The sequence below is a fragment of the Cervus elaphus genome, chromosome 5 (assembly GCF_910594005.1).
Source record: "Cervus elaphus chromosome 5, mCerEla1.1, whole genome shotgun sequence".
Lineage (NCBI taxonomy): Eukaryota > Metazoa > Chordata > Mammalia > Artiodactyla > Cervidae > Cervus > Cervus elaphus.
The window spans coordinates 42283618-42296773 of NC_057819.1; the positions used below are offsets into that span (position 1 = coordinate 42283618).

At 36.6% G+C, this 13156-nt stretch overlaps 1 protein-coding gene across 3 annotated transcripts in view; it reads right to left on the reverse strand.

The window, feature by feature from the left end:
- SCLT1 (sodium channel and clathrin linker 1) overlaps positions 1-13156 on the reverse strand; it is a 223066-nt gene that overhangs the window by 111780 nt on the left and 98130 nt on the right. For all 3 annotated transcript variants that reach the window (XM_043902420.1, XM_043902419.1, XM_043902418.1), the window contains exon 10: positions 2843-2933. In XM_043902420.1, coding sequence (XP_043758355.1) covers positions 2843-2933 — 91 coding nt within the window. The remainder of the gene's footprint in view (positions 1-2842; positions 2934-13156) is intronic.

Sequence of the window (13156 nt, forward strand, 5' to 3'; positions counted from 1 at the left end):
GCATTAAAATTAATAGGTTTTATTTATAACCATCTTTATAAAAATTTCCTGTTCATCCTTTCCTATCTTTTGGTGTGTTCTTCTATTGGCTTTATTTTGCCCTCAACTTTGAAGTACAGTTCTACTGGACACAGAATTCTTAATAAGCACTTTTTTCCTTCAGTACTTCAAGTGTACCACTCCAGTGTTTTCTGCTTTCACAGTTTCTTGATGACAGGTCCGCCTATCTCTGTTCATTTTTCTGTTGCTGCCTTCGAGTTTTCTCTTTATAACTGGCTATCAGTTTTGTCCTGATGTGTTTAAAGTGATTTTCTTAGTGTTTATCTTACTAAGGGTTCACTGAGATTCTTGAATCTGCTAATATTTCTACCCAATTCTGGAAGTTTTCAGATATTTCTTTAAACATCTTTTCTGCCCCCTACTTCGGCAACTCCAATTATACTTCTCTTGGCTTACTTTATGTCCCACAGACCTGAGGTCCTGTTCCTTTTTTCTTCCATCTTTTAAACTCTATTCTTTGAACAGGAACATTTCTACTCATCTATCTTACAGTTCATTGATTATTTCTTCTGCTTGTTCTAATTAATTTTTATTGTTGTTGTTTGGTCGCTCAGTCGTGTCTGACTCTTTGTGACCCCATGGACTACAGCACGCCAGGGTTCCCTGTTTTTCACTCTCTCCTGGGGTTTGCTCAAACTCATGTCCACTGAGTCGATGATGCCATCCAACCATCTCATCCTCTTTCATCCCCTTGTACTCTTGCACTTAACCTTTCCCAAATCAGGATCTTTTCCAATGAGTTGGCTCTTCCCGTCAGATAGCCAAAGTATTGGAGCTTCAGCCTCAGTCCTTCTAATGAACATTCAGGAATGACTGGTTTGATCTCATTGCTGTCCAAGGGATTCTCAAGAGTTTTCTCCAGCACCCCAGTTCAAAAGCATCAATTTTGAGCCCATCTAATAAAATCTTTATTTGGGTTGCTGTATTTTTAAAATCTAGAATTTCTATTTTTAAATTTATTTTCTAGTTCTCAATTAAAAATTCTTTATCTTTTTTTTTCACTGAAATCTTATTTTACTCTAATTTAAAAATATTTTCTTTAACTATTTGAACATATTATAACAGTTTATTTGAAGACTTTGCTTGCTAAATCCAAAAGACAAACCCAAACTCAGTGAAAATTGAGAAGTTTCTATCAACTACTTCTTCTTCCCTCTCCCCCTACCAATTATACTTTAGTTTCTAGTTAAGTTTTGATTGAGAACTGGATAATAAAGATAATGCATCACAGTTTCTCTAGATTCTATTTTGTTCTTTCGAGGATTATTAACTATTGTTCAGCTTAGGCAATTACCCTACCTAGATTCACACTCTGGGGTGTTTCCCCTACAGTATGCAGCCGCTGCCATCTGTTATTTCATTTTTTTCCTCTGTTGCTTTTCTAGCTAGGCTCCCTGGGAACTAGCTGTGCCTGCATAATTTAAGGATCAATCAATTTTTGGGCAGAGGCAGGGCTCATGCTCTCTGTGGATTCATTGCGCTTACAGATTCCCTGGTAATTTCCAGCTGCCCTGCCGGCTTTGGGCTCTGTCCACTGATACTTCAAATATTAGTGTTTCAGCATTCAGCTGCTCAAGCTGCACACACATCGGGAGTGTACTCAGTTATAAAAAGCAGCAAACCTAAACATCTAGCTTCATATGGCTATATCTCTCAAGAGGAGATGCCTCTCTCAGGTCTCTGCCTACTTTTTCACTGGGTTTCCTGGGACCCTCTCCCACCTCCCACATGCACAGTCTGACTACCAGCCACAGATTTGGTCAGCATTTACATTAAGGATTTGAATCTCAATTTTGTGTGTGTGTGTGTGTGTGTGTGTGTAGTTCTCTTGCTGCCAGTATTTCTTCTTTACTTTCAACTGCTTTTCTAGCCCTAAACTTTGATCTTGAGCACTATTACAGTGTTAGTCACTCAGTCATTTCCAACGCTTTGTGACCCCATGGACTGTAGCCTGCCAGGCTCTTCTGTCCATGCGATTCTCCAGGCAAGAATATTGGAGTGGGTTGCCATTTTCTTCTCCACGAGCGCTACTATAGGAGCCTATAAAGCTTTTGCTTGCTGAAGCCATAGCTGCAGGGATTAGGGAGAACTCTGAGGCCAGAAAGTTAAAAACTCATGATTCTTATCCCTTTTGGTGACTGTTTTTGGGAGTGCTGCAGTGTTTCAAAAAACTCAATTTTTATAACTATTATCTATGAGGTTTGCATAAGCTTTTCACAAATCTACCATTAATGGAAATCTATAACCAACTTTCACATATTAGGAAATAAGGCTTAGAGAAGTTACATAGCTAGTAAGCACAGTTAGAGTTTTAATTATTAGATTCATCTAAATCTAAAGCCTGACCTCTCCATAACACCTTCTCTATTAAAATCTTCTCTCTGTAAAATTCTATTACCCATAAAAAGAATCAGTCTTTTATGCCAATAAACAACACAAAACGTAGTATTAAACAAAAGGTAGTATTAAATACCTCTTTTCCATCTACATCTAACCAGTTAATGCAAACTGGATCTTACATTAACATGTACTTCAGCAACGATGTGTTAAGGGATGACTATGATATCATGTTTATTAACTTAAGGTATAGTGAATAGGAATAAAAAGTTATTTCCAATGTTATAACTCAGCTTCCTAATTTCATATTCAGAGGACAATAAAATGATTAATTCATTTTCTAGCAATCCTCTTTAACACCTAATTCAAAACAGATCGACAATAAAATACACAGAAAACAAAGCTACAGGCATCATACCAAGTTGTCTTAGAAAAAGGAACATACCTTCTTCTGCATCTGTCCTTGAAGGTCTTCAGTCACTTTAGTTAACTCTTCCACTTTTGCTGCTGCAACTCTCAGATCTAACTTGGCTTGCCTAAAATACAAAGTAAATTAACAAATACTGTTTTCATAGACGATAAAAATTTTTTAAATTAGAAAAGAAACCTAAATTTGGTAAAATCAGTACTAACCACAATACATCTAAAAATAAATCTAAGAGTTATATATTGAAAGATTCTTTTATTACTACTTAAAGACCTCTCTATGTGGAAGAGAGTGAAGAAAAAATAGAGCTGAAAGGATGAGTTCAAAGTGGAAGTCATTAATACTCTAATTGGATAAATTACGTTTTATACTCAAATAATTCAACAGATTTCATGAAGAACTTTATCATCTTGATAAATTACAAGAATGTCAGTACATTATGTAGACTACAGCTGTATCTATAATTTCCTGAACAAAGTTAAGAGAAATAATGCTTATTGGCCTTTCTATGAAAATTAACCCAAGTTTCAACACCTTGATCATTCCTTACACACTAGAAGTATAACAACCTCTTAACATAATGGACTGAAACATGTCTCGAGATAGTTTAATATTACTTTCTCTACAAAGGACAAAAAGGACAAGTTTCTGAATGCTTTAGCAGTATTAAATAAGTTTTAATATCTTCTTGACTCTCCACAAAAAAAAGATTTTAGAATAATAAGCCTTTCTAAAACAAAACAAAAAAAAGATTTTTAAATTAAACACTAAGTGGAAATACAGAACATGTGGATTATGGGGAAAAACATACATTTTTAGGAAGGAAGGTATTTTAGTGTAGGAACTGCCAATATTTATTTCTTAAATTATATTTTATGTATTATAAATACAAAGCATACCAGTGCTATTGAACCCAAAGAAATTATTTTATGCAAAACTCCCAATAAATGCTAATTCATTACTTTTGACTTTAACAATATCTATAATTACATAATTAATTAGCATAAAACAACAGGAAATAAAAATCTAATAATATCTAAAATGTTTCAGGTAGTTTAGGTTCCAGGATCTGCCTTAAATGTTCTGCAGATATCGCCTCACCTAACAATAACTGTGAATAAGTACTATTTTTATATCAAACTGAAGTCAAGCCAGTATGTTGACAGAGGTTTGCCAACTTGCCTACGGATTCAAAAATAAGTAATGAAATAGGTATTTAAAGAGTCCTCCAAGATATTTGTTGTTGTTGTTCAGTTGCTAAGTCGAGTCCAACTCTTTGCAACCCCATGGACTGCAGCATGCCAGGGTTCCTTGTCCATCACTATCTCTCAGAGTTTGCTCAAACTCATGTCCATTGAGTCAGCAATGCTGTCCAACCATCTCATCCTCTGTCATCCCCTTCTGCTGCTCCCAATTTTTTCCAGCATTAGGGTCTTTTCCAATGAGTCAGCTCTATGATATACTGTTACTGAAAAATGGTACCAATAATGTTTCATAAGATTAAGCACTTAAGAATAAGCTTTGTTTTAAATGAACCGAATTTATAAAAATCTGACTTTATTAGCCATAAAATAAATATTTTCTATGCAAACTGATTCACCAAATGACAAAACAAAAACAACTTCAAGACCACCTTATGCTAATGCACATAAAAGGTAAACTAAGAGACAATGTCAGGAGTGCATCTACTATATGAATCAATCCACAAATCTACCAGTTATAAAATTCTCTGTATTTTAAAAAGAAAAACTTCAGGAGTAAGATTATATATAGTAATGATCAAATTGAGTAACGTCTGAACAAGCTTAGCACCCACTCTGGTTTGGCTTTCTTGCCCTCAGAAGAGGGACAATAATGCTTACTCTACTTATGCCATGAGATTGCTGAACAGGTCAAAATAGGTAATGTACATTAAAGTGCCCTGTAAAGTATAAACGAATGGAAGGTCAGAGCATCATTAAAGAAAAAGAAAATGTGTTAGAGATACAATGGGAATGAGGTGCAATATGGAGAACCTGTGAGTCAGGAACCCCATTCTGTGAGGAATCAGTGTTGTAGCTTAATTCAACTCACTTGACCACAAGAGTATCTGAGCAGTCTCATGTTCCACAACAGAGGGGTGGATTAGATAATTTTCTAAAACCAAGACTCTGTACTAGATGGTTTCCTGATTTCTATCTAATCTGCCTACTGATTCTACTTCTAAATGGTATCTCAGCTGTGTATTCCATTTCTACTTCCATGGCCCAATCACTGGCCTCATCATGATTTCTCAGGACTATCCCAATAGATTACAAACTGATCTCCTGACTTGTGGTCTCCTCTTTAATGCATCCTACCTGCCAAAATAAAAAAGTTATCTGATGATAAAAATTCTTGTTTAATAATGATTTCTGGATTACTTACTTCTTTGGGCATATAATCAATACTCCTCAGCATGGCTTATAAATTTAGTCACCATCTAGCCTCAAAGAGTCTCCTCTCTTGCTAGTTCCCCTCATGTGATTTATGTTCCTAGTATAACAGACTACTAACTCCATGTTTCTTTAAGACAACCTTGTTTATTTTTTCACATTTGACCTGAGTAGACTTCTTTTGCTTTTACTGATACATTCCTTAACAACCTTCAAGACTTAGCTCAAAAGTCTCCTCATTTCAAGTCTTCTCTAACTTCTAGGCAAAAGTCTCTAGAATGTTAGCTCTTCATAATTCACAATACTTTACACACTGTTAACAGATACTCCTCTCGTGGAACTGTGAGTTTATGGGAAAAAATACGGAATGTAAGATCGTTAGAGGCAAGGGTCATATTTTATCAGTTTTCAAATCCTCATGGATAGCACACTACCTGGCATGTGGTAGACAAGCAAATGGATCATAAATGAATCAAAGAGAGCACAAAAGGAAAGGAGACAAAGGGTCACAGGTATCATTGATATTTTACTCAGATCTCGAATGTCCAACTTTTTATTCATGTGTGGAAATCCTAAAAGAATAATTTTGTGAACAATTCTTCAAAATGTATCTTATTTGAAACTGAGTCTTCCATTTGAAATAGAATCTCTTAAGTTATATTCCCTAAAACATACAAACAGTTATTATGCTTTTTGAGGAAAATACACAGTAACTTATATATACTTATTTATTCCTACACTGTTCTACAAGACAGAAAAGAAATAGTTCTTTATATCTACTTCTGACATGAAATACTGAAAAATATTCTAGCACTAGAGTCATAAGGTCTATCCTTTATACTTGGCTCTATCAGCACAGAAGACTGTGAGAACTGAGCCAACAACTTAACTTCTCTAAGGTTCAGAACTGAGGCCATAAAATAAGAGATAAAAACAATTTTCCTGCATAACTCACAGAAATATCATAAAGTTCAAATAAGGCAATGCATATTAAATTACTTTATAAACTTTACTGTCAGTTCAGTTCAGTCACTCAGTCGTGTCCGACTCTTTGTGACCCCATGGACTGCAGCATGCCAGCTTCCCTGTCCATCACCAACTCCCAGAGCTTGCTCAAATTCATTTTCATTGAGTCTGTGATACCATCCAACCATCTCATCCTCTGTCATCCCCTTCTCCTCCTGCCTTTAATCCTTCCAAGCATCAGGATCTTTTCCAGTGAGTCAGTTCTTTGCATTTGGTGGCCAAAGTACTGGAGTTTTAGCAGTTTATACAAATGTAAGCTAGCATCATAATCTTGCCTCTTTTTAGATTTTGAGTTGTCAGGAATGGTGTGGTATTACATTAGTTTATAGCTGGTTTTCAAAAGCTTGAGAGATGCCTGAATGTCTGGCCTTGCCTCTGAGCCAAAAAGTGAAAAGTGGGATTTGTGGTGTGCTGCTTAAAGTATGAATCTCCTCTGGTAACCCTCAAACATGATCTGTTTACCGATGGCTTTCACCTGGTGTAACTGGTTAGGCAGCTGGACTGGACTATGTGATCAGAGGGGCAAAGAAAAAAAAAAAAACAAACCCAAAACTTCTCTGAGCTTTCCTGAAGCCAAGATTCACTGTACACATCTTGGTGGGTCAACCTGGAGACAAAGCATACCTCTGTGTGCATAAAGACCATAGAGCATTTGGGCCCAGATGTCACTTGGGCCTCCTAAGCTTTCCCTGTGCTCTCTTACTTATTATTGCACAATATCCTTGGCCTTTAAATAGAAGCTTATGTGAGTATGCTCTGTGGAGTCTTATGAGTCACTTCAAATATTCAAACTTGTGAAATCTTTAAAGTTTCAACAAAAATAATTCTAAATTTATTTTATGAAGGAGTTTTAATAACCAGTTATACTATTTTACATTTAAATAGATATGTAAAGAAAAGTGAAAGTGCTAGTCACTCAGTTGTGTCTGACTCTTTGCGACCCCATGGACTGTAGCCTGCCAGGCTCCTCTGTCCACGGAATTCTCCAGGCAAGAATACTGAAGTGGGTAGCGATCCCCTTCTCCAGGGGATCTTCCCCACCCTGGAATTGAACTCAGGTTTCCCGCACCGCAGGCAGATTCTTTACCGTCTGAGCCACAAGGGAAGCTTGTACATCCTTTTATAAAGGTCAAAGCAAGTTTTCATTAAAAAAAAAAAACTGATAAATAAGAATAGTTACATTTTATTTTTACTAAAAGGAATATTTTTAAAGGCACATTACTTTTAGGTATGCTTCTTTGTCAAGCAATTTAAAATTTCTGAGATTTTTCTTTAATGTGATTTTCATCACTCATTAAAGAATTTTCATCTTTAAAAAGCAAAGCTTTGCTCTGTTAGGCAAAGTATAACCAAATATAAAACATATGATATACCTCAATGTAGTTTATATAAGTATATACTTAAATTATAGCATTAGCTTGGACAGAACTTAAATGTTTTAATTATAAATATCTTTAAGATTTGAATCCATTTTAAGATAAGTTTTTATCTGTCTTTTGCAGGCTCAAGTCAAGAGAATTCTAGAAATGTGTACCATATTTGTTTCACACAATGAGAAGTGATAACATTCTGAGGGAGAAAAAAAAGAAAAAATGCATACTTTAGCAAGTTCATGTGCAATTATCTGTAAAATAAAGCCAATCACTTATGCTTAAAAATTAGAAAATCCCCAAACAATTTTAGACAAAGTTCTGAATTTCTAAGATCATTTCTGCTTTTAGAAAACTGAATACAAGTAGCAAAACTGGAAAAAGTTTAATTTTGTTCTCCTTTTACTCTTTAGTAGCACTCTAATGATTAAAACTTTTCAAAGGACAGATGACTACAAAGAAAGATATTAATAATCTGTGTACTGAATTATCAAAACCTTAAAACAGAGGCTACTCAGTCTTGAAAACAGCTCATTTGTACATAATTTAAAATTATATATAATATATATAATTCAAAGCAGTTCAAAATCCTAATTTCTATGTTGAAATCTAATTTTCCATCAAACTAGTCAGACACAACTGAGTGACTAACACTTTTACTTTTCAGTAGTAGTTCTCTACACTTTCTTTGCATGAAAGCAAGCATTTTATAACTACATTATATATAGCCTCTGAGTCTTATTCATTCAGAATGTCAGAGCGGTACCTGCTCATCTCTGTTTTACAGAATCTCTACAGATAATTCTGATACACAGCTATGGCCTTAGATTTTACCAAATAACTGTACAATGAGTATGTTTACCATTATAAAAGGACTGTAAACAATTATTTCAAATACAGTTTGAGAGTTATATGACTTTGGGCACCACTGACAAAGTGCATATTAATTCACTTTCTCTTATTAACCAGGCTTATGCAATGGGCCTACTCAAAAAATGTTTACCAAGGACCTGTGACATCTAGAACACAGAAGGTATTCTTTAAGGTAATATAAAACACACAAAGAGAGGTTAGGGACAGTAATCTTTAGGAGGGTCACAAAGCACGCCTTAAGCATCACAAAAGACTGAAATATTACGATTCAGAGTAGGTAGCACATTTGCATTTAGTTTAGGGAATATTAAAGCGGGAGGTATTGAAAGAATTGGCAGAGGCTGAACAGTAAATCTCACAAGCAGAGATCTCGCAAGAGCAAATTTACTCGCAAGAGTAAATCTAAAAAGAACTTCAGGAAGGAACAAATAAGTTCAAGCATAAAGGTAGGCAGGTGTAGGGCTTATTTAGGGAAGAAGGGAAGGAAGACTGAAAAGGCAATGGGGGCTACAACGTAAACGACCTTAATTGACAAGTTAGGCAATCTGTATTAATTTAAGAGCAATGGAGAGCTACTCAAATATAACATGATCAGAGCTACACTTTAGGAATTTGAATAAAAGGCAGGGAATGTCTACATGAGTAATAGGAACAATAGGCAAGCAGTTCCACTGGGAGAGATGGCATAGATTTTACAGAAACAGAATTTAAAGGATTCTATCCATCCACTCTTTGAACAAATATTTACTGAATGTTTATAATATGCCTTGCACTATGAATGTAATTTGGACATGTAGTTTCACATGTTCGTGGCTAATTCAGCTTTTATTTATTTTTAGCTATTTCAGGAGTCCTATGCTTATTTTTATTGAGCACCAACCCAAACTACTCCCTGATGGCTCAGTTGGTAAAGAATCCACCTGCAATGCAGGAGACCCCGGTTCGATCCCTGGGTCAGGAAGATTCGCTGGCGACGGGACAGGCTACCTACTCCAGTGTTCCTGGGCTTCCCTTCTGCCTCAGCTGGTAAATAATCCACTTGCAATGTGGGAGACCTGGGTACTATCCCTGGGCTAGGAAGATTCCCTGGAGAAGTGAAAGGCTACCCACTCCAGTATCCTGGCCTAGAGAATCACATGGACTGTGTAGTCCATGAGTCACAAAGAGTTGGACACGACTGAGCGACTTTCACTTTCACCCAAACTACAGTAAGCACTGGTGTCAGCACTGAGGATGTAGTTGCAAACAAGGGAGACGAAGCCTCTGACCTCATAAATTTATACTGCTTTAGGGGGAGACAGACAAGAGATATGTAAACAAATAAGAGAGATAATTTCAGAATGCGATAATACAATGAAGCAAATGATATATAACAATGGGAGAGAGACTTGGACCATCAGTGACAACCTGTCTATAAAGAAGGAATATCTGAGCTAACCAAGACAATGGGATTGATTTAAGAAAATCTAAGATGAAAAATGGAGAAGGAAATGGCAACCCACTCCAGTATTCTTGCCTGGAAAATCCTATGGACAGAGGAGCCTGGTGGGCTACAGTCCATGGGGTCGCAAGGAATCAGACATGACTGAGCACACATGCACGCACACAAGGTGAAGAAATTATAGGCAGCGAGAATTAATAATAAATGCAAAGAGTACGAGAAAGGTACTTAATAAAGAACAATTTGCTGGGATGTATCATAGAGAGAAAAGTGTAAGATGAAGATAGAGAGGAAGGCAGAGACATCAGATAATGTAGGTGCCTCTGGGCAAGGAAAGAATTTTGGAATTTGTTCTCACTGCAGTGAAATCCACTGAGTGTTATATGCAAGTGAGTGATGTGATTTGCTTTATGCTCTGAGATTTTCTGGGCTGGTGTGTGGAGAATAAATAACAGTGGGGTAAGAGAGAAAGCAGGGAAAACAGAGAGGAGGCAAAGAGAAGAAAGAGAGAGTGATGGCTTGGGGTAGCAGTGACAGTGGTGATGCCTGGATTTATGATCACCTGGATCAGTGCAAACATGACTTGCATGTGAGGGTAAAGCAAAAGAGCAGAACCAAGCAAGATGCACTGGTTTGAAGATAGTATCAGTTAATAAGATGGGAAAGATTTCCCTCCTCACATCAATGACAGCAATTCTACGTTTATCAATATATTAGGGTTCTATGATTAAGACTTTTTTTTTAAACTAAAAATAGTTTAAAAACCACTGCCCTAGTATTCAAGCATAGAGCTCAACAAAGTGATCAAGACCAGAGTACACATGTGGGAAACATTGTCATTGAGAGGAAAGTTTAAGTTGGGCAGGGTAAAGCTGATCATCCAAGGAGGGGGTGGGGCAGGGAAACTGTAACATGGCCAGAAATTTAAGAAATTTCTGGAGTGGGTTGCCATTTCCTTCTCCAGGGGATCTTCCCGATCCACTGATCGAACCTAGGTCTCCCGCGTTGTAGGCAGACGCTTTACTGTCTGAGCCATGAGGGAAGTCCTGCTACTTTTAACAGGTAGGATGGAAATGGGAAAAGCCAAAAAAGGAAACAGTGACAAAAGTCAGAGAAGAAATCAGGAAACAAACAGAAAAGACCTAGTAGAAAAATTTTCAAGGACATAAAAGTCAACAGTTGAAAAGAATCAATAACCAAGGAGAAAGAAGGATTTTGTTTTAAGGCAAAAAAGGTACCAGTCAACTTGAGGAGGAGAATAGAGGTAGGGTACCAAAGCCAAATTGAAAGAAATTCTGAGGAACAACTACAGCAAATACAGGTTTTTCCTCCAAGCAATTTCAAAGAATGGGAAGCAGAAAATACAGTTATCTGAGCAATCATCAGGGGAGGTATGTATACACACGTGAGGTCTTAGAAGAAACAATAAGAGACTAAGATTTGTAAAAAGAGTGAATGTAACTGATGGAACAACATACAAGAAGAAACAAGTTTAGGGTTGTACAGTTGGCAAGACATGGGGATATAACAATAGGAAGGAAGGGAAAAGAAAGGAACGCTTCATCTAGTTCCAAGAAATTAACAGCAACAACAATAAAGGTAAGGCTGATTTCCACAGCAAGGGAGAGAATTTTTTTTCTATTGCAGAGATTAAGAAATTAGAAGACTGGAATTGACATATACAAACTATTATATATAAAATAAATAATAAGAACCTAGTGTATAGCACAGGGAACTCTACTCAGCACTCTAATACGGGAAAAGAATCTTTAAAAAAGAGATATATGTATATGTGTTACTGAAGTCACTTTGCTCTATACCTGAAACTAACACAACACTGCAAATCAACTATACTTCAACAGACATTAAAAAAAAAACTAAAGTTCATTCAGTTAATCAATGTGGCCAAATCAAGAGAAAATTTAAAATAAGAATACTAATCTAAAGCTGTCTGACTTCAAAGTCTATGCTCTTTACACTTTACATCACACAGAAGTGTACTTTTGGGTCAGGTTTACAAATGTGGAGTGTCTGCAAAATTATCAATAAAATACATATTTTGAAATAAACCAGTAATTACCTATTATTAGAGGCAAAAGTTCCAAACATGAAGTTATGAATTTCTTTCTGCTCTTGACTAGTATGTTCTAGAAGTAAAGTCTCATATTCTTTATGCCCCTGAAAGTATAAATGACAAAGATACAAACACTTTTGATTAAGGGGTGACTACGAACAAAGCTAGTGGAGGTGATGGAATTCCAGTTGAGCTATTTCAAATCCTGAAAGATGATGCTGTCAAAGTGCTGCACTCAATATGCCAGCAAATTTGGAAAACTCAGCAGTGGCCACAGGACTGGAAAATGTCAGTTTTCATTCCAATCCCTAAGAAAGGCAATGTCAAAGAATACTCAAACTACCGCACAATTGCACTCATCTCACATGCTAGTAAAGTAATGCTCCAAATTCTCCAAGCCAGGGTTCAGCAATACGTGAACCATGAACTTCTAGATGTTCAAGCTGGTTTTAGAAAAGGCAGAGGAACCAGAGATCAAATTGCCAATATCTGCTGGATCATCGAAAAAGCAAGAGAGTTCCAGAAAAACATCTATTTCTGCTTTATTGACTATGCCAAAGTCTTTGACTGTGTGGATCACAATAAACTGTGGAAAATTCTGAAAGAGATGGGAATACCAGACCACCTGACCTGCCTCTTGAGAAACCTGTATGCAGGTCAGGAGGTAACAGTTAGAACTGGACATGGAACAACAGACTCATTCCAAATAGGAAAAGGAGTACGTCAAGGCTGTATATTGTCACCCTGCTTATTTAAATTATATGCAGAGTACATCATGAGAAACGCTGGGCTGGAAGAAGCACAAGCTGGAATCAAGATTGCTGGGAGAAATATCAATAACCTCAGATATGCAGATGACACCACCGTTACGGGAAAAAGTGAAGAGGACCTAAAAAGCCTCTTGATTAAAGTGAAAGAGGAGAGTGAAAAAGTTGGCTTAAAGCTCAACATTCAGAAAACTAAGATCATGGCATCTGGTCCCATCACTTCATGGGAAATAGATGGGGAGACAGTGCAAACAGTGTCAGACTTTATTCTTTTGGGCTCCAAAATCACTGCAGATGGTGATTGCAGCCATGAAATTAAAAGACGCTTACTCCTCGGAAGGAAAGTTATGATCAACCTAGATAGCAT